Source organism: Neoarius graeffei, chromosome 2 (assembly GCF_027579695.1).
Source record: "Neoarius graeffei isolate fNeoGra1 chromosome 2, fNeoGra1.pri, whole genome shotgun sequence".
In the NCBI taxonomy this organism is placed as follows: Eukaryota; Metazoa; Chordata; class Actinopteri; order Siluriformes; family Ariidae; genus Neoarius; species Neoarius graeffei.
The window spans coordinates 118,258,969-118,284,304 of NC_083570.1; the positions used below are offsets into that span (position 1 = coordinate 118,258,969).

Consider the following 25,336-nt stretch of genomic DNA (forward strand, 5'->3'; position numbering starts at 1 on the left):
ACCTAATCCCACGATAACTACTTCCGTAATTTGTCCAGACCAACCACAAACTTGTACGTCATCCTTCAAACAGTCCAGCCAATCACATAGTGTGACGTCACCAGCAGGCGCCGGAGCCTGAGCCGATCTGTAGATCTGATACCTACACCGAATCGACGTTGTTGCGAGCAGGTCACAAGAAGACTTTAGCCCCCAAAATGTCCGCAAAAAGAAGAAAGGTAGATGCCGAATGCAGGGCATTTAACAAGACATGGACTGCTAAGTATGTTTATGTGAACAAACATTTTCAGTGATGAAGTTTAACAAATCCAGGTATAGATCCTCTCTCACTGATGATCATCTGTCAGCTGTGCTTCGCATCTCCACCTCAGACATTCAACCTGATTTTGATGCACTCGTTAAAGACCAACAGAGACTAGATTTCTCTCACTGAACAAATAAACTGAAAAACACCAAATGAGGTGATTAGACTACAAATGTGGACATCATTATTATAATATGATGTATCTTGCTTGATATTTGGAGTAGAAAGACAATATTGTGATTGTGTTTTGGGGGTAAATGTGACTGAAAAAAGGTACAAACATTCACTTTGTTAACCATTGTTTTGGGAAATTTGATTGAATAAATTAAATTTTTTGTCAGGCAACCTCGTTTTTTCCATACTCTTACCAGTCTTAGCAGCTTGTAAAAACAATGTTATTTACTGCTTTATATAAAGAAATACAATTAATATTATGCAGAATTTAGTTCAGCCTTTTGGTCCGGCCCTCCACAAAATTCTGTTTCTCATGTGGCCCCATGGAAAAAAATAATTGCCCACCCCTGCTCTAAGCATTCAGTTGCCTGATCAAGTTCTGCAGGGGCTGACAGTGACCTTATCAAAGTTGATAACTCTGGGAGATCAACAGATCCTGGTACAGCCGAGTTCTACTTCTAGTTGTAACCCCTGTCTCCATCGTGAAGCAAAACATGCACTTGAGTTGATAAAGTACAGTTTTGGGGGTTATTTCAAAAACCGTCGGGGAGCTCGTAAACTACGCTGCCATCTTCTCTATGGCAAAACTGGAACCCTCAGGTGCAGTTTGTGGGATTAGTTACAGTGTTGTCGTAAATTTCACAGTGAGTTCAGACACATTGCAGTCGGATCAAGTCCTGTTTTGTGCTGCAGTTTCTCACATACGTCCATCTGACCCAAAGACTCTGTGACAAATCATGATCAGTGTGCAGTGAACAGAAACAATCTTCCTCCTCAGGACACTGATGATGAAGCTAAAACCTCTGCTTCAGTCTCACTATTAGAGAATGTGTCTTACTGAGGAGCAGGTCATGGGACTCTCAGAGAGATGATCTTACCTCAGTGTCTCCAGTTTACAGTGAGGATTCTCCAGTACAGCAGAGAGACGCTTCACTCCTGAGTCTCCCAGATTATTACAGGACAGATCCAGGTGTCTCAGGTGTGAGGGGTTTGATCTCAGAGCTGAACTCAGAGCAGCACAGCCTTCATCTGAGACACCACACCGCCGCAACCTGCAGAGACACAATGACACTTCATCAACAGATTTAATACTGACTTTAAAGATGATGAGTGTAGTGGTCTAACAAAGTCAAAACACTTTGGATGCTGTTTAGTTGTTATGCGCTTCTCAAACACTGTGTCCAGCTGTTACTCATCCCCATGTTCAGTGATGGCAGGAAGAGGGCAGGCAGGCAGGAAGAGAGCAGGTGGTCAGGCAGGCAAGCAGACAAGTAGGCAGGCAAGGCCAGGATAGAAAGAGGTAGGTAGCAGGCAGGCAAGCAGATGGCACACAGTGGTGTAAAATCCAATAGTTTGCAGAGATCCACAGAAGGGTTATTCCAAAGATGGAACTTCCAAAGGGTAAAATCAAAGTCATCTCAGAGTTAAAGGAGAACTGAAGGCAAATTTTATCATCATCAAAATACTATTCCTCATTTTATTAAATATAGGAATGCATTTTTGATCACTATTTTGTCACTGCTATAGCAAGTTATAAGTGTTTGAAATATGCTATGTAATATCTCAGATTAGATTAGATTAGATTAGATAGAACTTTATTGATCCCTTTGGGTGGGTTCCCTCAGGGAAATTAAGATTCCAGCAGCATCATTACAGGATAAACAGAGACTAGAAAATAGAGAAAAAAAACTTCTAGATAAATTTAATTAGGTAACTACACATACAAATATAAAAATAATAAGATATGGGGAAGGGGGGGAGGGGCCAGCAGGAGAGATATTGCACATTGTCCAGTATTGCTTATTGTTAGGCTAGGCTACTGCTCCTTCCCATCCTCTGTCCTCCTGTTACCCCTCCTCCCCCCCAGAGAGGAGTTGTACAGTCTGATGGCGTGAGGGACAAAGGAGTTTTTAAGTCTGTTCGTCCTGCACTTGGGAAGGAGCATTCTGTCACTGAACAGGCTCCTCTCATTGCTGATGACGGTGTGCAGAGGGTGACTGGTATCGTCCATGATGCTCAATAGTTTGTCCATAGTCCTCTTCTCTGCCACAGTCACCAGAGAGTCCAGCTTCATGCTGACCACAGAGCCAGCCCGCCTGATCAGTTTGTCCAGCTTGGATGTGTCCTTCTTGGATGTGCTGCCCCCCCAGCACACCACGGTGTAAAACAGGACACTGGCGACCACAGACTGATAGAACATCCACAGGAGTTTCCTGTAGATGTTAAAGGACTGCAGCCTCCTAAGGAAGTATAGCCTACTCTGTCCCTTCCTGTATAAGTGATTGGTGTTGCAAGTCCAGTCTGGCTTGCTGTCCAGCCACAGCCCGAGGTACTTGTAGGAATCCACAGCCTCCACCTTGACTCCCTCAATCAGAACTGGTCATGACCTTGGTCTGGACCTCCCAAAAAGTCAATGACCAGCTCCTTGGAGTGCATAGGGTGTTGAAGCACAACTCTCAAATGTGTATCCGCTAGTCTTGGAAGGCAGTGAAGTAAGTCCAGACAAGCCTAAATGCCTATCACACCCTAGCCAGACTCCACCTCCATCAATAGGACAGGTGCACCCTGGGGATCTTGGCCTTGTGGTCGAGTGAGCCAACGGAGTCACTGGCGACTAGGTTGTAAAGTAGCCTCTTTCACTCTAGTTAACTAAGATCACCAAATGTAGATAATTACTCGGAAATATCCAACTCATAATTTTGTGTCCATTTCTCAAATTATAATTGTCATTATTGCTATTTATTATTTAGTTGAATAACTAAGTATTAGTCGTATTATTATTACTACTCCTTTGTGTGCGACCTTCCCAGAGGTCACTCTCCCAGTTCCATGGCAGCTATGGCATGGAAGCTATGGCAGCTATGACAAAGACAAACCCCCACCTTATTACCATGTACGTACTGGCACAATCAATCTTCGTACCGCAAAGTGCAAAAGCAAACTGGCAGAATGTGTGATGCAAGTGAGGATGCTTAAACAAGACATCTGCTGCATGCAGGAGACCCGCATCACTGGCCAAGGAGAAACTGAGTTCGACGATCCCATCCTCAGTGGCTGGAAGGTTCTCTACAATGGAACGAAAGGGAGGGGGCTGGCTGGTGTTGCTATTGTACTAGCCCCGCATGTGAAACTGGTTGATGTGGAACACTCAATGGAGGCAAGAATATCTATTGCAAGAGTTGTGGTCCACAGGACAAAAATATTCCTTTTTTCCTGTTACTCACCAACTGAGGAATATGCAAGCTCGACCAAAGAAGCCTTTTATAATAACCTTTCTAGATTGCTGGCAGACAACAAAAAGTCTCATTATTCTTATAAGATTGTTTTGTGTGGAGACTTCAATGCAACTATAGGGACTGACAGCCCACATGATAGGTGGGTCATTCCATGCCAAATCAACAAGAGGTTATGCTCGACCATCTCAGATTTCAATGAAATTTGGAGGGCTCAGAGATACTATTAAAAGAAGTTAATCACCAAAACTTGAGCTTCCTATCACCAATAGTTTCAGAGATACAGGCATTTGAATTTTTCATTTTTTTTGTTTTTTGCTCAAAACATACATATTTCAAAGTGCAATATAATCTTTATTATGCAAGATAGAAACCTAAAATTTTGCACAGAGAGACTCAATGTCTTGTACTACATGCTTCAACTTAGAATTTCAATGGTCATTGTATATTAGATGGTGATTTTAACAAGGAAATTAAAAAGACAAATTTGCATTTTTAACTCATTCTGGAAGCTTGCCTGTGGCAGTAATGCTTAAACTAAGAATGTTATTCAAATCTACACAGAAATATCTACCAATTTCAGTTTTACCAAGTCTCCACTATTCCTAGTTTGTCTGTAATAGGGTTTTGAAATTCGCCAATTTCTAAAACATGCCATTTTCAGTAGCAAGAAATCCAATGTGGGATAGCAGTTAGGAACTTGTAAATTTTTTTCAGTAATCCCCAAGACCCATATTTTATATTTCCAAATTTTGTTCTGTCTCTCAAGTATTTTTAAACTACAGGGGTTTAAAAAAAATCCGTTTTCACCAAATTCAAATTTTTGATATATTTTCATATAACTGATATTTGAGGGTTAATAAATGCTTCCATAAGGCTCAAGTAGGTTAGGAGACATGTTTCTTCCTCAATTTTAAATAAAATTTCAATTAATACTCAGTATTATTTGTAAATTGATTTTAATCTAAGACTGTGTAACATTAGCAATCAATGACCAGCTATTGTGTACCAGTCAACAGCCAGCCTTATCAATATCAACACAGCACAATAGGTGACCTTTGATACCAGAACAGGTGGCTCATATCTCATAGTTTTAGAGTCTGTAAACTGCATACTTGTTCAGATAACATTATATTGCTTGGATTATATTAAATACATTGTAATACAGAGCACTGAGAAAATTTACCAATGTTATTAACTGAATGTGTTTCTTTGCAAGGATTGGATATTTTGAATAGTTGACTAGGGAATTTAATTGTAGTTGCTTTCAATTTGAGATCAGTATAAATGAGTTTCTTCTTAGACATCTAGAAATGGCTGAACTTCCTCCCTGTTCTATAGGAATTGGACTAAAGAAAGATTCTGACTGCCATAAACTAACACAACAGAAATTGTAAGTTAAATACACTCTCTCAGTATAGTTTGGAGCAAATTTTATTAATTAAACAGAGAACTGAACTTGAGAACATTTCAAGCACAGACATAGTATGTCTGCATCATGAGAAACTGTTTCTGATGAAATATGAAGAGCTACACAAAAGTTGTTGGGATCCAAATGAAAGGCACAAGAAAAAAGTTAACAGAATTACGTTCAATTCTTCCTGAAACAGCAGATTCACTTTCAAAACTGATAAATAAAAATATTAAACCTGGACAAAAATTGTGTTCTAAATGTTCAGAGAGTGAAAGAACATTTAATCCAAGCAGATTCAGCAGGTTCTACAGAATCAGAACAAGAGAGCATGTGTGTAGATGTGGATCCAACATACACTGGTGAGGTAGCTGAATCACTTGACAAAAGCCTTCTGTCAATTGGTTGCTCTCCACTGAAAATTGCCAAGTATAGCCACAAACAGAAAGCTGCATATGGCAAAGCAAAGCTGCAACAAGTAGAAGAAACTTTACGTTCTAAAATGAAATTTTATTAATTAATGAAATTTGCTCCAAACTATACTGAGAGAGTGTATTTAACTTACAATTTCTGTTGTATGTTAGTTTATGGCAGTCAGAATCTTTCTTTAGTCCAATTCCTATAGAACAGGGAGGAAGTTCAGCCATTTCCAGATGTCTAAGAACAAACTCATTTATACTGATCTCAAATTGAAAGCAACTACAATTAAATTCCCTAGTCAACTATTCAAAATATCCAATCCTTGCAAAGAAACACATTCAGTTAATAACATTGGTAAATTTTCTCAGTGCTCTGTATTACAATGTATTTAATATAATCCAAGCAATATAATGTTATCTGAACAAGTATGCAGTTTACAGACTCTAAAACTATAAGATATAAGCCACCTGTTCTGGTATCAAAGGTCACCTATTGTGCTGTGTTGATATTGATAAGGCTGGCTGTTGACTGGTACACAATAGCTGGTCATTGATTGCTAATGTTACACAGTCTTAGATTAAAATCAATTTACAAATAATACTGAGCATTAATTGAAATTTTATTTAAAATTGAGGAAGAAACATGTCTCCTAACCTACTTGAGCCTTATTGAAGCATTTATTAACCCTCAAATATCAGTTATATGAAAATATATCAAAAATTTGAATTTGGTGAAAACGGATTTTTTTTAAACCCCTGTAGTTTAAAAATACTTGAGAGACACAGAACAAAAATTTGGAAATATAAAATATGGGTCTTGGGGATTACTGAAAAAAATTTACAAGTTCCTAACTGCTATCCCACATTGGATTTCTTGCTACTGAAAATGGCATGTTTTAGAAATTGGCGAATTTCAAAACCCTATTACAGACAAACTAGGAATAGTGGAGACTTGGTAAAACTGAAATTGGTAGATATTTCTGTGTAGATTTGAATAACATTCTTAGTTTAAGCATTACTGCCACAGGCAAGCTTCCAGAATGAGTTAAAAATGCAAAAAATGCAAATTTGTCTTTTTAATTTCCTTGTTAAAATCACCATCTAATATACAATGACCATTGAAATTCTAAGTTGAAGCTTGTAGTACAAGACATTGAGTCTCTCTGTGCAAAATTTTAGGTTTCTATCTTGCATAATAAAGATTATATTACACTTTGAAATATGTATGTTTTGAGCAAAATGCAAAAAAAAAATCGAAAAATTCAAATGCCTGTATCTCTGAAACCGTTGGACATAGGAAGCTCAAATTTTGGGGATTAACTTCTTTTAATAGTATCTCTGAGCCCTCCAAATTTCATTGAAATCTGAGATGGTCGAGCATAAATTTGTCAGATATTTGTTGATTTGGCATGGAATGACCCAGAACCAAGTTATGGTCAGACTTCCCTAGTGGGGGGAGGGGTGTGACTCTGCATGCATCCCTCACATTAGCATACAGCAAGTCAATTGTCCCGTTGTTCCTTGTTGGACAGTCCACAACCTGGTAAAAAGCAGCCAAAGTAGAGTCCAAAGTAGGGTGATTAAAGTCCCCAGAAATGATCATAAATGCCTCAGGGTGCTGTGTCTGCAGCCTTGCTGTAACAGAGTGAATCCTCTCACATGCAGCGTCTGTGTCTGCCCTCGGAGGGATGGAAACACAGATGATCACGTGACCGAACTCCCTCGGCAGATAATATGGCCGCAGGCTAATGGCTAGCAGCTCCAAGTCCGGGCAACATAAAACTGTCTTTACGGAGATATGTCCCGGGTTACACCAGTGGTTGTTCATGTAAATGAGTCCCCTACCTTTGGCTGTCCCGCATGCTTTAGTGTCTCTGTCGGCTCTCACAGCAGTGAATCCCCGCAGGTCCACGTTAGCATCCAGTACAAGGTGTGTTAGCCATGTCTCTGTAAAGATAAACAAGCTGCTCTCCTGATAAATCCACTGATTGTTCAGTGTGGATAGCTCGTCAACCTTATTCGGCAGTGAGTTCACATTCCCCTACCACATTCCCCTACCACATAGCCTACCACACAGATTTAATACTTGTCATTTTTAGGGCATACCTAACAACGTGTTTTCTTTCTTTCTCTCTCTCTCTCTCTTCCCCCCCCCCCCCCCCCCCCCCATCTGTCCCTCTGAGTTACATGTTGATCCTGGGATTGAGATGCTGGCCTCTTCTGCCCCTCGGACCTGCTTGATCCATCCTGGTGCCCTGTGTCTGGTCGGAGTTTTATCGCCCCACTCCTGTGAAGGACGGCCCCATGAGGACAGTTGAGGGTTATATCTGTTAAAACTGTTAATATTATAGTCAGGCTGTCTGTTGTTGCCCAAATGAGGATGGGTTCCCTTTTGAGTCTGGTTCCTCTCGAGGTTTCTTCCTCATGTCGTCTGAGGGAGTTTTTCCTTGCCACCGTCGCCACAGGCTTGCTCATTGGGGATAGATTAGGGATAAAATTAGCTCATGTTTTAAGTCGTTCAAATTCTGTAAAGCTGCTTTGCGACAATGTTTATTGTTAAAAGCGCTGTACAAATAAACTTGATTTGATTTGATTTGATTCCCCATGATAATGGAGGGAATGGATGGTTTGTAGTGCCGCCGGTTGTCTGCTAGCCTAGCCTTTAGCTTAGCTCCGGCTTTGCAGCCCCTGGGTTTCGTCTTCAACTCAGCCGGGATGGGGTGTCGTATTCCGGCTTGTCCCATTGTTTTCAGGGCCAGCAGCTCCTCCCTCGAATAAGCGAGAAAACTGGCTCCTGGTTGCGTGTTAAAGTTAAAAATATCCATGTGATAAGTAAAACACACTATGTCTTCATAAGAAGAGCAGAAAAGTAAAAAGGTGGGAAAAAAGGAGGTTTAAAGAGCTAAAAACTACAGAGCTACTGGAGAGGCAGCCGTCTCACACAGCACTCCATGTATCAGTCCATACGTCAAAGCAGTGGCCGTAATCGAGATTCGTTGAGACCTGTGCGAGACATCGTAGGATGGAAGTAAAACTTACTGCGGAACTCAAAGCAACCAACATCTGCCAACGTTCCCTGTGTCCAAAATCGCTCACTCGTTCCCTACTCCCTATATAGGGAATTACTATATAGTAAGCTCATTGGTAAAATGAAAAAACGCTTTCGTACACTAGTTCATTGCATTGGTATTTACGTCATTACTGTCGCACAATTAAAACGTGCCAGATCAGTCGGCTGGTGGGTTTTCAAAATAATAAATACACGCATGTGTTTTTGTGATAAATCCATATTATATTGAGCGTATTTCACACAATCAATACAAAGTACCTGCATCTTTCAGTTTTTTTAAATCAAGGCTGAATACTTTCTTCTTTGCCATTGACTTTAATGAAATCAAATTTGAGACTTTTAATTTGATTTCTTTCAGCGCGACTGCAATACATGATGGGATATATTGCTTTGGTCAGTGACCATCGTTGTACACTACTGTGGCAGCGGGGGCGTGGCCGAGCTTCAGTCTGTGAATGGAGGGCAGTGTCAGGGAAGGTGAGTGGTCATGTCACTACACCTGTTATCAATTAACGTGTGTTTGTGTGTCTCGTTCAGTGATTGCGCCCGATAAAAGGAGAGTGAGAAGGGGAGGACGGCGCCGAGCGCTTGCTACTAGCCTGTGTGTGCGCCTGTCTGTGAGAGAGTCTAAGTTGTGTGCTGTAAAGCAGCAATAAAGGAAAGAATCAAAATCGCAAACAACCGCCTGCCGTGCTTCTGTGCTCCACCCACACCAGAGTCTCGATACAACTACTTTTCGTGGTGCATTGTGGGATACTTTGAGTGCACTATATAGGGTGTAAATAATCCTCACCAAGGTTTCAGACAGCACTACAAAATGGCTTCCTTACTATATAGTGCCCTATATAGTGAGTAGGGAGCGATTTCGGACACAGGGGTTGTCAAAAGATGTGCGCGCCCTCTTTCGAATGCTCATGTAATCGAGCTGGAAGTTTTGTTTGTTTTGATAGCAAATCAGGAAAGTTTAAAAAAAAGTAGGCAGTAATCATCATTTAAACTCTTTTGTGCAATATTTCATTTGGAAAACAGTTTTCAAAATGGCGGCACTGACACCTGGCTGACACTTCACGTTTCGAAGTCTTGCACAAGTCTCGTGAAGACCGCATGGACAAGTGACGCCTGCCGTGGACCAAACGAACTAAATTCAACATGGCTAAAAACCGAATAGGCCGATAAGTATAATATTTAATTGCAATTAGTTGCCAATACGAGTCATGATATCAGGTTACTAAAACCGAAAATGTAATTGAATATCACGTTAATTAAGAAGTAAAGCAAGTTTAAAAATGACTTCAGGTGTTCAAGCATAGCTTTGAAGCAGTTTAAATAAATAAATAAATAAATAATACCCCACAACTATTGGTCTCCAGGATCTTCCATTGTCTAACTGAGACTCGGCAGAACACACGGAAGACACCATCTTCTACCTGAACAGGTGACCTAAGTAAATTGAAAGCAAAAAATATGAATCTCTGAACCAAAGCAAGTTTAATTTAAAGTTTGGCTCCTACAATGAGTGTGGAAAATTAACTTTATTATTCAGAACGTCATGAGGATTTAATATCACCTGTTTATTCTAATGAACACCGCGAGTTGGCCTAGTGGTTAGCGTGTCTGCCTCTCGACTGGGAGATTGTGAGCTGCACTCGCGATCGAGTTATACCAAAGACCATCATTACAATGGCACCAACTGCTGTCTGGCGAGGCATGCTGCAATACAGATACGAGTGGCGGGGGTGGAGCCACGGGGTGGCCGGTGGTGGCCAAGGCCATCCTAAATTAATCTCTGGACACCCCTTCAGCCACCCCAACACCGCTTTGTCAGCAACTTTTTTGCAGAACAATGTCTGTATCAGTGGCGGCTGGTAGTCTTTCAAACAGGGGAGGCTGGTTGGTTATGATATTTCCAGATTTTAAAAGAAAAAACATCAATTTTGCCCATACTCTTGCCTCTGATCTGGCTGATTGTTGGCATCACAAACTGTGAAATAACAGGTTCTTTTGGCCCATTAGCCTACTGTCCAATATACATGATGGTGGTGTTGGGGGGGGGGGTATATTTTAACATTTTATATTTTAAAATTGAGGCATGTTGTTTAAAAATTGATCATTACTGAAAGCAGCTCTTTGTCAGGAACCTCAGCAGTAGAGCTGGGTGCCATACATTTCATTCAATGACACTTTCCCTATATTTTACTTATTTTGACTGAGAAATGTTTTATTGACAATTTTGCTAACCCTTCACTTTTAATCCAGGTCTGTAGTGTGAAATGTTCTCGGCTGTGTTTTTGTTTAAAAATGTTTTCCAAATTGTAGCTGTGTTTAATTCATATCCAGAAAAATATATATTCCAATATAATATACTCAGCATAAACATTTTAAATAGATTCTATATTTTTGGTCCATCCATGACATATTACTAAAGTAGCCTATTTACTGTTGTTGATGTGGGTCACTTGCTGTTAGCCAATTCACTTTCTCGTACCAGGAGAGCTGAAAGGAACGAGTATTATTCCCTACCTTTTTCACCAAGTCAATTTGAGGCGTTGGTCTACCCTGCTCTTTAATTTTAATTTTTTCTTCGAAAGGAAGACTGGCAAATGGCTTCGCCAAAATTAAATCAGCAATGCTTGGCATCCGTGCGCAGCTTTCTTGCTAGCTGACTAGCCCCCTCAACTTCAAGTTCAGTCACTCAAATAAACGAAATTTCTGGAACTAAGATAGCAAACTTGACAACACTATATTTACACTTTATTTACAATGAAAATATATACAAACTAAAAAAGCTGGTAGAAACCGTATGTAATGAATGAAATCGAAATGTAAGCTGATCTCTTACAATACACCACAGCACTTGCGAATCCGCATGGGACTGAACTGAAATTCACCGCTGCCTGTCTATAGTTGAAACAAGCTGTCAATCAAAGAAAATATCCGGCCGCTTTCACCAATCACCAGTCTCCTCGCGGAAACTGCCATGTCCCTCCCATGTGAGGCTGGGAGTCCATGGGACTCCGTGGGCGGGCATTTTCGCAGTATTTGTCCAATAATCATCTTGCATTTTGAGATTGAAAAGCGCAGAGCTCCCAAATGCCATTGAAGTCCACTGAGGCTGCGCTGCATCACGCTGTCATGAGGGGGAAAAACTCACGCACACATTAAAGTTATAAGGGAATGATTTCGCACTGTAGTGGGTTGAGCACATATATTTCTATGATTCTGGATCTGAAATAGCAATGTTATAAGGTCGGCTATAACATAAGCCTAGCGCAATTCATCCTACACGATGTTCATCATTTTTAGAGGAGGCTGAGCCTCCCTCGTTGTCTTAGAGCAATCGCCCGTGGTCTGTATGCAGTTGTTCCCATATGGATGCAATTCAACAGTGTGCTCTCAAACCAGTAGTTCTCCATCCAAACAGAAGGTGGCAGTAAAATACTCAACTTGAATATCAACCACTCCTCACACAATTACAGAACAACAAGTCTGCCACCAGCTGACGACAGCGAAGTTAACATAATCGTCGCAGGTAAGTTTATAACAAACAGAATGAAGTTTATTCACTATATTTGAAATGTTTCTTGTGCTAATCTATGCAAGTTATGTGTTATGGAACCGGATACTATCTAGTAAAATTTGCCAAGTTAACTTAGGCTGTTAATTTACCAGCATGCAAGTCACAAGCTAGAAACACTTTCACCATGTCCGTGTCATTTAAAAGAAAATATTGAGTTTGAATAAGTATGAATCATGTTTATATTGTCAGTCAAAATGAAGAGAAAAACTACTTCCTACTTGGTCAGTCAGTGTAGTAAGCCCAGTACTGAGAGGAGGGAAAGTGGTTTGAGAGGGAGATGCAGGATGACCATGATGAGACAGAGTCAGACAGTGAAGGAGAGTGCTCACCAGTTGCTCTTCATGGAAGTGAACTTACAGGAACTGGACCTGAGGTACAGCGCACCACCTGCCTTATGTATTTCGGTTCAGTCCCTCTATAGGATTCTGCCTTCAACAGCCAATGTGGAATGTTCTTTTGAAAGCCAAATCAGTGGAGGGAAAAAAGTTCAGCAACTTAAAATCCGGCATGCTGACAGTTTTAACCTTAAATCCGACACGCTGACAGCTTTAACTTTTCTGTCTTTACCCACGGATGATCGACTTGCCAATTCAGATGGTGACAGTGATGGTGGAGTACATCTCCCAGAGTATGCTCTGCAAAGTGGAGGTCAAGGTAGCTTACAGTATGCCAACTACAATCCAAAAAAATTACTGCAGTGCTACTGATTGTGTCCGTTTGCATTAAATGGGAACATTTCAAGAACTTCATTTCAAAAATGTGGTTTAGATGTGACATCCAGACATATTGGGGTCATCATTTTAACTTGTGTATCTCAATGAACAGATGAAAGACTTCATGTGCATCAAGGGCACAACAATGCAGTTGGGCTTTCAGTGAAATGCCCAAACCAGAGCGGGCCACCAGGTACTGTATATGATTCACATTCATACACTCACAAATGACACACAGATGTATTAGTAGCATAACTGAAATGTCTTCCATTTCTTTTTCTTGTTTTAGACATCTCCAGATCTCGAGCCAATAGCCAAGCCCAGCTTACAGTATTTCCAAGGACAGTTGGGGGGGACAGACAAAGAAACTTTAAGGCCCCGTGGTATTCCCTCGAGACTGATCCTGCACCCAAAAGAGAGAAAATACTGAGCAAAAGGCTTGATGGACATGCAGTCATGAGTCAGCTAGGTGGGCGTCCTGAGCAAAAGGACAGTTTTCGCACAGGGTTATTTTACCCAGTCCTTGACCATATGCTCAGTGAGATCAACACACTGTTTTCTAAACCCAGCTGTCAAGTGATGAGGGGCGTTCCGGCGCCGAATCCCACAAACGCTACATTTTGTGATTAAGCAGCTCTGCTACCCTTTGCATCCATCTATGGAAGCAATATTGAAGACATGAGACACGAGTTACATCATCTAAAAAGAATCCTAGAGAGGAAAAGCCACGCACGCCAAGAAAAACCATCTAGAATAGTTGAACTGACCAAATTCATTGAGCCCCACCATGAGGTGTTTCATGAGGTCTTTAGATTGTGTAAAATAGCAGTCACCATACCTGTGAATACAGCAACCGGAGGATACAACTTTTGTAAGTTTGTTTGACACGAGTGTCTTCTATAAAACTCAGTTTGGCTTCAACAACACAAGAATACAAGTTTGTTTGACATGAGTGTGTTCAGGAATGTTGCAATTTGGAAATACAATTTGGAAATCAGTTTGCTTCGAATCACAGCAACACAAGAATTAAAATTTTGCAGAAGTACCTTCTCTTATTCATACATAAGAGAATTTTTCTCAATTGTGTGAGCTTTATCACCAATTAAAAAGGCACAATTTTCACAACTGTTTTTTTTTTTTAAACAGCTTAGTAATACACAGGGGTTAAATTGGGATTGGTTATGTGGGGGGGCTCTGCCTCGTACCCGCCCCTGCCCCCGCCGCCCTGCCCCAATATACTTTTTGGAAAATAACCCTCTAATTTGATAACCATATCATATTGCACAGAGATATACACCTTATCTGTGTGTTGTAGGCCTATGTGTGTCTTGTAGTGCCCCCCTACACATTATGGCAGTTTGAATGTAGACTGGTTGGCCAATGTAACAGATTGTACAGGTTGTTGTACATTGGTTTGAAGGAAATGATTAGTGGGGGGTCTGGGGGTCCTCCCCCAGAAGTTTTTTATTATCATACATGTTATTTGCTGAATTCTGGTGCATTTTAATAAGTTGTTAGCTGACTTTACAGAGGTAGGTTGAGCAATATCATGTTAAATCTTGTCACATGCCTACAGGTGAAAAATGTGAAGGAGAAATGTTCAGTGAGAAAATTTGAAGGCTTGCACAATCTTAAACCAAAACAGTTGATTTATTTTGGAGGATAAATGTTAAATATGCCAAAACACTGTCAGTCAAATTGTCAATCAAATATATTCATGCAGTGAATGCAACCAAATACAAACAACACTATAACATTGGAAGCATTTATTATTATTGTTATTATTATGTATTCAATTATTTATTTGGCATGTGGTGCTTTTTGTATTGTCTAGAACATACATAAGATGAGCATATTATAGCAGCAAAATAGAAGCACAATCATTTGAATGCAGCAAAAGTTTTGCTGCATTCAAATGATTGTGCTTCTATTTTGCTGCTATAATATGCTCATCTTATGTATGTTCTAGACAATACAAAAAGCACCACATGCCAAATAAATAATTGAATACATAATAATAACAATAATAATAAATGCTTCCAATGTTATAGTGTTGTTTGTATTTGGTTGCATTCACTGCATGAATATATTTGATTGACAATAATACTGATATAAATATGTTGTGTTTTTATTTTTAGACAGTATGTGTTTTGCTAAACACATACTGTCTAAAAATAAAAACACAACATATTTAGATCAGTATTATTTTTCCCGGGCGGCACGGTGGTGTAGTGGTTAGCGCTGTCGCCTCACAGCAAGAAGGTCCTGGGTTCGAGCCCCGGGGCCGGCGAGGGCCTTTCTGTGTGGAGTTTGCATGTTCTCCCCGTGTCCGCGTGGGTTTCCTCCGGGTGCTCCGGTTTCCCCCACAGTCCAAAGACATGCAGGTTAGGTTAACTGGTGACTCTAAATTGACCGTAGGTGTGAATGTGAGTGTGAATGGTTGTCTGTGTCTATGTGTCAGCCCTGTGATGACCTGGCGACTTGTCCAGGGTGTACCCCGCCTTTCGCCCATAGTCAGCTGGGATAGGCTCCAGCTTGCCTGCGACCCTGTAGAAGGATAAAGCGGCTAGAGATAATGAGATGAGATGAGATTATTTTTCCCCTCTTCAGTATTATTTGATATTTTGTTTTTAATAATAAAAAATATGATAATGATTATGTTCGTATGCAGGTAAAAGGGGAGACAGTGTACGGAGAAAATTATAAACAAGTCACAACGCTGAAACACAAGCCCAAAAACCCGCAAACCACGACTTCTGATTTTTTTTAAAGTGAGCTCACAAAAAAAGAAACCCCAAAGTCGCTTATAAAAAGCGGAATTGGCAACCCACGCAGTGTTCCAGAAACCAGAATCTCTGATCGCAAGTTCTGTTCTAAATAGCTTTGACAGGTCGTCTTGTTATCAGGAAAACTATGATCTATCTCATAAAAGTCATGGGTTTATTGATTAATAAAACGATATTTAATTATTCAGAGCTGAAAATCGTGAAAAGGGTTTGTTGCTTTTGATGTGTGCGTGATCATATGCCATCCGCTCCGAGCTTATGTGCCGGGGCTCAGCCCCGGCCCAATTTAACCCCTGATCATATGCCATCCGCTCCGAGCTTATGTGCCAGGGCTCAGCCCCGGACAGCCCCGGCCCAATTTAACCCCTGGTAATACATTAAAAATCTTATTATGCAGGTCTTCATGATGTAATTCCACATGGCAGTCATTGCCTGTCCAGATTAATGAGGGAGTGACCAAGAAACACCACGAGACCTACAGCGACTTGCCACACAGAAAAACAACAACAAGAGATCAGTTTATGTGCCACCCCTGTGTGAACAATAATCTCAGTCTGGCCACCCCTAGAAAAACTGTCTGGCTCTGCCACTGACGAGTGGGGAGTTAAACTCTCGCGGGTACCAGAGGACGCGCCCCCCACTGTAACCCTAACTGTATAGGCGAGAGGCCGAGGGCTATAGAAGCAGAGATCGGTGCCGCCCAATGCACCTTAAGGGCCTGGTTAGTACTGGGACGGGAGACTGCCTGGGAAGACCAGGTCCTGACATGGGAAGGACTCGGACTTTGATTCTAATTAACAGTGTAATTAAGAAAGAAAGACAGAAAGAAAGAAAGAAAGAAAGAAAGAAAGAAAGAAAGAAAGAAAGAAAGAAAGAAAGAAAAATTTTATTCATCACACACATGAAATTTCCTCTCTGCATTTAACCCATCTGAAGCAGTGAACACACACATGCACACACACGTGAGCAATGAGCACACACACATACCCAGAGCAGTGGGCAGCCATGCTAACAGCACCTGGGGAGCAGTTGGGAGTTAGGTGCCTCGCTCAAGGGCACCTCAGCCCAAGGCCGTCCCATATTAACCTAACCTGCATGTCTTTGGATTGTGGGGGAAACCAGAGCACCTGGAGGAAACCCACACAGACACGGGGAGAACACGCAAACTCCACACAGAAAGGCCCTCTCCAGCCGCTAGGTTTGAACCCAGAACCTTCTTGCTGTGAGGCGACCGTGCTAATCACTACACCACCGTGCCGCCCGATGATGATAACACTGAGTGTTATATTTATTTCTCTCATCTGTTGTGTGGGATATTAAACCATCAGCAGCTGAAGCTGAACAGAAAACAGCAGAGTGACCATGAACTTTAATCCGAGAGAGAGAGAGACTGAATCTCAGATGGGTCTCTACTAGACTTATAGTGCACTACACAGGGACAATAAACTCGTTTCTCTGTCGTCTACATTGTGCATTTATATAACACTATAGATTTATATTATTGTCGAATCAAGGAACTAAAAGTCTGAATCATCATGAAAAACAAGCACCATCATGAATTCAACAAAGATCGGCTAATGCCAAACTTAAAGCGTTCATTTTGAGGAGAATAAACATTCCTGTCTTGTCTAAACCACATTACTGACTGATAATTTATTACCAATTAAAAAATTCGTGAATTATAAAACTGACAGTGTAAAATATTTACATCTCGGATTCATCAGGTTCGACAGATTTAGGGAGTCAAATTTACAGTAAATAGAAAATGTACATCAGAGTGACATGAAGACAGAGAGCCAGATGTGCTGAGCTTTTTCACTTACCATGAAATTAGTAATAATTTATATCTGCTTATGGCTACATTTATTACTATATTAGATTATTTGAATTATTCAAAAATCAGCAGAAAGACGGTTACTATGGTCGGCTCCATTTAATTTTTTTTTTTAATTTAAAAGCCATTTTTTTCATCAAGGGCGGCACGGTGGCGTAGTGGTTAGCACTGTCGCCTCACAGCAAGAAGGTCCGGGTTCGAGCCCCGTGGCCGGTGAGGGCCTCTCTGTGCGGAGTTTGCATGTTCTCCCCGTGTCCGCGTGGGTTTCCTCTGGGTGCTCCGGTTTCCCCCACAATCCAAAGACATGCAGGTTAGGTTAACTGGTGACTCTAAATTGACCGTAGGTGTGAATGTGAGTGTGAATGGTTGTCTGTGTCTATGTGTCAGCCCTGTGATGACCTGGCGACTTGTCCAGGGTGTACCCCGCCTTTCGCCCGTAGTCAGCTGGGATAGGCTCCAGCTTGCCTGCGACCCTGTAGAACAGGATAAAGCGGCTAGAGATAATGAGATGAGATGAGATTTTTCATCAATTCTATGGCATTAATGTCTCATTTTAGTTTTCAAATTTTATATTCCCGAGATCATTTCCACCATGTCACTGCTGCTCACACAGAGGGCAGTTAGTTTGTGTCTCAGGTGTCTGAGGTCATGTGACTCTCAGAGAGATGATCTTACCCCAGTATCTCCAGTTTACAGTGAGGATTCTCCAGTACAGCAGAGAGACGCTTCACTCTTGAGTCTCCGAAATTATTATGGGACAGATCCAGTTCTCTCAGGTGTGAGGGGTTTGATCTCAGAGCTGAACTCAGAGCAGCACAGCCTTCATCTGAGACACCACACTGCCGCAACCTGCAGAGACACAATGACACACACTTCATCAACAGATTTTCATCTTGGTTTAATACTGACTTTAAAGATGATGTGTCTGATGATGGACTGTCTCCCTTCTCTTGTCCAATCACAAGATATTATTAACTCTGACCAATTATTAAAGCTATTTTTGATTTTTCTTGACATCGAGTCTACAAGAGGTGTAAAGGTTTTACTGGTTTAAGGAAAAAAAGAAAAAAGAAACCTGACTCATGTGTTTAACTGTATTTTTATCCCCATGTATCAAATTCTCAGTGTGTTTAATTAGTGCTTTAATGCAGAAGTGCTGAGTTTAATGAGGAATATATTTGTTCTGCATGTTGTACTGTTACAGTCAAATTCAACTGAAAATCAATAATGTACACAAAGAGATGATCTTACACCAGGTTCTCCACTTTACAGTGAGGATTCTCCAGTCCAGCGCAGAGACGCTTCACTCCTGAATCTTCTAGTTTATTCCCAGTCAGATCCAGTGTCCTCCCAGTCAGATGCAGTTCTCTCAGATTGGAGGTTTCTGAGTTGAGCACTGAGACCAGAGCTTCAGTGCTGCTCTCTTCAATTCTATCACAACTGATACTGAAGGAAATAAAATAAAACATAATAAACTCACCCAAATGATCAAAGTCAGGTTGAGATGAAGCAGAGTTAGAGGCAGAGTCATATTTATCTGAACAGCTCAGACATTGGATTTGTTCTCTAATTAGTGAGCGACTGAAATGATCACCAGCCCTGTGCTGAAGGGGTTTTATGGAGCGACTTATGATGAGCTCATTGGATAACAGTGTGTGTGTGTGTGTGTTGCCAGGTGCTCCTTATTTGTTCCTGGTGCCAGTGATTTACAGACTGGACATGTTCTTCCCCTTACACTCTGTGTGTTGTGTCTCCCTGTCTGACTTTCCCTGTGTGTGGGGGGTAAAGACCTCTCCCAGAAAATGACACTGAAGTTTGAGACAGAGCTTTTTGTTTCAGAGACAAATAAACACACCAAAGAGCGACAGCATGAAAAAGAATAAAAGCTGTGAGAAGGTCAACACAACAAAAAAGTTACAATTTATAAAAGCTGTCAGGACATTACAACAACAACAACAGAATAATTAGCATGGAATAAATTTATATTAGGGCAAGCAAAAAAAAAAAAAATAATAAATTGTGTTTTCTGTCACAGGGGCAGCACGGTGGTGTAGTGGTGAGCACTGTCACCTCACAGCAAGAAGGTTGTGGGTTCGAGTCCAATGGCTGACGGGGCCCTTTCTGTGTGGAGTTTGCATGTTCTCTCCGTGTCTGTGTGGGTTTCCTCTGGGTGCTCCAGTTTCCCCCACAGTCCAAAGACATGTAGGTTCGGATAACTGGTGGCTCTAAATTGACCGTAGGTGTGAATGTGAGTGTGAATGGTTGTGTGTGTCTGTGTGTCGCCCTGCGATGATCTGGTGACTTGTCCAGGGTGAACCCTGCCTCTCATCTATAGTCAGCTAGGATAGGCTCCACCCCGCCCGCGACCCTGCACAGGATAAGCGGTTACGGATGATGGATGGATGGATAATGAAATGGTTTTCTGTCACAACCTCAAAAAATTCAGGGTACAATGGTCAGATTTTTTTACTTTTCTTTCAGAACCGTATTAAAGTGGTACGTACAAAATTTGGTGTGACTAAATATCAAACTGAGTTATGATGGAAATTTATTATAATTATATGCATGATTGCAGGATTTCATGAAAATAAAATTAATACTTTTTGAGGTGTTTTTCTTCTTTGTTCATACACCACCGCCCAATGTTTAATCCCACAAACGCAATATCAACACTTCATAATGTTCTGCTTTATCAGTTCCACAATGAATGCATGAGCATGAAGATGTGTTGATAACAGTAGCTGTCGTAAGACAGATTGGAGTTGACAGATTGTGGGCTGTTGTAAAGTTGTTGTCATAACTTAAGCATGTGCGAGTAAAGCGACACTGACTGTTAACTGATAGTATGAGCGTCTTATTTAACTATTAAAACAACAATGTGTGGTACCAGGATTAACGAAACGCACCATAAGGACATACTGTTATGATGGACGGAATCCAACTGCTTGTTGATCTCCAACTGGACGGGAACGCGGATGCAAATTGGCGCACATTCAAGCAATGGTTTCTCCTCAACATGGAAGCGATTGGAGCCTCAACTAAACCTGATGCACATAAAGTAGCTTTGTTGCTAAAAGTGGCTGGCCCCCAAGCTATTGAGGTGTAGAACACATTCACGTTTGAGGCGGAGGATGACAAAAAAATGACCTGAATAAGGTGCTGAAGCTCTTTGACGACTACTGCACGCCCGAAAAAATGAGATTTATGAGAGGTGTGTGTTTTGCTCCCACATGCAAAAACTGGGAGAGTCCTTTGATACCTTTTTGATTGATCTGAAAACAAAAGCACAAACATGCAACTTTGGACGACTTAAAGATTCAATGATGCGTGATCAAATCGTTTCTGGAATATGTGACAAGAGTAAGAGAAAAACTGCTGAGGGACAGGGACCTAACTTTGGATAGAGCAGTGAACCTTTGTCACACTAGTGAACTGTGTGCCATGCATGCGAAGGTGTTTGGAGAAAATAGCGCCACGGTAACAAGCATGCGGGGACTGGACACCTTGTCAGTGGACGTTATAAACAAGGAGGACACTAGAGGGCCTGTGGAGCCGAGGAATCCAGCACTGTATGACTGCAGAAGGTGCGGCAAGACACGCAGCCTGGCAATGTCTGGCATATGGAAAGAACTGTGCAAAATGTAAAGGCAGAAATCACTTTGCAAAGATGTGGTTTTGGGAGGAAAAATCTGAAGGAAGGAAGGCTGTCAATGCATTTGAAAAGGAAGAGACTTTGTTTATTGGAATGGTGCAATGTGAATCACAACAGGTCAGAGATGAGGCAAATGAAGTGCACACTGTGGGGCCTCAGAGTGAAACATGGGGAGCTCCTGTGCTTGGAAAGAACACCATAGTTCCTTTGAAGCTAGACACAGGGGCTAAGGCAAACCTAATAAGCTGGAGCGATGCACAAAATCTCAAAGGGAGACCAAAAATACATCACAAAATGGTGGCTTTGACAGCATATAATGGACAAAGTATTGAGACAAAAGGGACATGGAGGCTCCGGGTTAAGGGTAAGGATCGTGTTCACCAGCTGATGTTGGTTGTGGTGCCTGATGGACATGAGTCACTATTGGGAGATGAGGCATCTGTGGATTTGGTAAAACGAGTTCATACCATCAACAAAATGGCATACAAGCAACACAATACAAACTTGACACATGAGGCTATAGTACACAAATATGCTGATGTATTTCAGGGTTTTGGTGCACTGCCCTTTACACACTCCATCAAACTAAGAGAGGATGCACAACCTGTGATTCATGCACCCAGAAGAGTTCCAGTGGCTCTCCGGGACAAATTGAAGGCAGAACGAGACCGCATGGAGGGTCTGGGTGTCATAAAGAGGGTCGAAGAGCCCACTGATTGTGTAAATTCCACGGTCTGTGTTAAATAAAAAAAAAAGACAAATTACGTGTTTGTATGACCCCGAAGGATCTGAAAGCCGAATGTCAATAGAGAACACCATCAGATTCCAAAAAGGGAAGAAATCATAAGTGAAATGACAGGAGCAAGGCACTTTTCAAAAATGGATGCCTCACATGGATTCTGGCGGCTGAGGATCGATGAACAGAGCACTAAGCTGTATACTTTTTACACTCCCTTCGGCAGGTACTTATATATGGGCCGGCCTTTTGATATCGGCTTGGCCCCAGAAATTTTTCACCGAGCGATGGAGCAAATCATTGAAGGGCTAGATGGGGTGCGTGTTTATGTAGATGATCTGGTCATGTGGGGCTCCACACAGAAGGAGCATGACACCAGACTAGAGAAAACCCTGGGGCGAATACAGGAATATGGACTCAAACTGAACAGAGACAAATGTGAGTTCAGGGTCAACAAGATTAGGTTCCTAGGGGACAAGATCTCAGCGGAAAGGGTCCAACCAGACAAGGAAAAGGCAAAAGCCATAGAGGAAATGGAAAGAACCAAGGACAGAATAGGGGTGCAGCGGGCTCGAGGTATGTTTAACTACCTGGGGAAATTCATACCGAATCTAGCTGGGAGGACTGCTAACCTAAGAAAGCTGTTGCACCAAGAGACAGAGTTCCAAAGGGGACATGAACATGAGACAGAATGGAAGGAACTGCTACATCTTTTAACAACTGAACCTCTACTAAAATTTTTCTGCCCTGAAAAGAGAACAAAGGTGTCTACAGATGCCTCCAAGGATGGGTTAGGGGCTGTACTTCTTCAGGAACATGAAGGAGAATGGCAGCATATGTGTCGCGTTCCATGATGGCTGCAGAGTGCAGATATGCACAAATTGAAAAGGAGTGTCTTGGGTTGGCTTTTGGATGTGAAAAATTTCATACTTATGTCTATGGACTTCCTCAGATTATCTTGGAAATAGATCATAAGCCACTGCTCGGGATCGTAAAGAAAAACCTGTGTGACACGTTACCCCGGATACAGCATCTGATGATGAGACTGCAGCGCTATGATTATGAGCTCACATATCTGCCAGGGACACAGATGATCATAGTAGATACACTGTCCAGGGCTGCATGATGGGTCACACATGACAACCAGTTAGAAGACGATATGGCTCTCCATGTGGATATGGCCTATGCATCCTTGCCGGCCACACAGGAAAAGCTATCAAAGATCGCCTCTGAGATATTGAAGGACCCCACTCTGAGTAAAGTGATGAGAAATCTCAGAGAGGGATGGAGAAGGGGCTCATGTAAACAATATCATCACGTTCAGTCTGAGCTCTCTGTGGTGGATGGACTTCTGCTTAAGTGTGACAGGATTGTGGTTCCCACATCTAAGGGACGTGAAATGCTCACAAGGATATACGAGGGACATCTGGGTGCAGAAAAGTAAAAAAAAAAAAGTGTACATGAGGCTCTTTACTGGCCAAACATGAACTCTGATATCGATCAGCTCATCAGTGAGTGTGCTACATGTCAGGAGTATCACTATAAGCAAACAAAGGAACCCCTCATTAACACAGAACTCCCATCACAACCTTGGGAAAAGGTAGGAAATGATCTACTTCACCATGAGGGCAAAGATTATTTGTTAGTTATAGACTACTATTCAAATTAAAGAAGAAACCTTTATTTATTTGTCACATGCACACTCCAAGCACAGTGAAATTCGTCCTCTGCATTTCACCCATCTAAAGCAGTGAACACACACACACACACACTCAGAGCAGTGGGCAGCCACACCAGAGCGCCCGGGGTCAGGTACCTTGTTCAAGGGCACCTCAGCCCAAGGCCGCCCCACGGCAACCTAACTGCATGTCTTTGGATTGTGGGGGAAACCGGAGCACCCGGAGGAAACCCACCCAGACATGGGGAGAGCATGCAAACTCCACACAGAAAGGCCCTCACCGACCGCTGGGTTCGAACCCAGAACCTTCTTGCTGTGAGGCAACCGTGCTAACCACTACACCACCATGCGGCCAGAAACATCTCTCTTGTCCAGTACCACATCAAAAGCTGGAAGAACTCAACTGAAGTCAATCTTTTCCAGGCAGGGCATCCCTCTAACTCTGGTTTCTGATAATGGCCCTCCCTTTGCCAGTAATGACTTTCAGGCATTTGCTGCAGAGTATGAGTTCAGTCACATAACCTCCAGTCCCCTGTATCCTCAGGCCAATGGGAAAGCAGAGAAAGGGGTTCAGATTGTGAAAAGACTATTAAAGGAAGCAGCACGTAGCAACACTGACCCCTACCGGCCCTGATGGCATACCGGGCTGCACCACTGGAAAGTGGCAAGACACCAGCAGAACTATTGATGGGTCGGAACATCTGTACTCGATTGCCCAGTTATTGCACAGGCAGTCCTGAACACAGAGATGACGTGTGGGCTGACAGAGCCAGAAAATTAAAGCAGAAACAAAAGATGGGTCATGATCACATAACCACTGATCTTGTGCCTCTACAGGAGAAGGATATAGTTCGCATTCAAGGGCCTGGATCATGGGATAAAAAAGCCATCGTTCTCAAACAGGTTGCTCCCAGATCATACAGTGTCATGACAGAGAATGGTGACGTTTTTCGCAGAAATAGGAAGCATCTACTGAAACCCAGGGAGTCACTGCAACAACAGGTGGACGGCGAGAGAGACCTGATAATGGAAAATGGACAGAGTGATGAAATAAGAGCAATGGCACAAAGTGATGAAGGACAAGTACAGAAGTACAGCATAATGTGGACATGACTGAAAAGCACAGGTCTGAGGAAGTTCCATGTCCTATTCAGCTGCGCAGGTCAGATTGGACCAGAAAATAATCACATCCACTAAATTTTAAACATGTTTTAATGTCAGTTTCGGATCTCGTTTTAAAATGACATGGAAGAGGTTCATTTTAATATTCATTAAAATAACGTTTTTGTCACATCCGTCCCCCAGCCACGAACTATCACTGGCACCCATGTGCAGTCGCACTCTCAACGAGCAGCGCGTGACTCATGGACCAATTACAGGCTGAACACAAACAGACTTTGTGAAGTAACCGCTCAGTGCACTCATGTCTGACCTTCTCGAGCCTTTCTTTGTGTTATTACTCTGGTTTTTGTCTCGGCCCCGACTCGCCTGTCTGTAGATCACATGACCTTTGCTCATCTTCCAATTTTGATTCTTCCGAATGTTTTGGAATTGTATACCTGCTTATTGTTTTTATCATAAACACACTCTTCCAGCGATGACATCCGTCTACCGCCACTTACATGACAGTTTTATTGAATCAATGTTCAAACCTTTCCAGCAGATCTTCAAGTGGGATGTCTGCACTGACCTGAGCACCTTTTTCAGTGGCGGTATAATTGCAGGCGGACACGAATGCTGATGTGTGAT

The 25,336-nt window shown here is 41.9% G+C and overlaps 1 protein-coding gene across 5 annotated transcripts in view; it reads right to left on the reverse strand.

Moving 5' to 3' along the window:
• The window catches only part of LOC132882168 (NACHT, LRR and PYD domains-containing protein 12-like), a 547,173-nt gene that overhangs the window by 488,677 nt on the left and 33,160 nt on the right, over positions 1-25,336 (reverse strand). For 4 of the 5 annotated variants that reach the window (XM_060915441.1, XM_060915440.1, XM_060915439.1 and 1 more), the window contains exons 7-9: positions 18,773-18,967; positions 18,197-18,370; positions 1,357-1,530 (exon numbers count right to left, since the gene is read on the reverse strand). The exons of the other annotated variant lie outside the window; for it this stretch is intronic. In XM_060915441.1, coding sequence (XP_060771424.1) covers positions 1,357-1,530; positions 18,197-18,370; positions 18,773-18,967 — 543 coding nt within the window. The remainder of the gene's footprint in view (positions 1-1,356; positions 1,531-18,196; positions 18,371-18,772; positions 18,968-25,336) is intronic. 5 annotated transcript variants of the gene reach the window in all.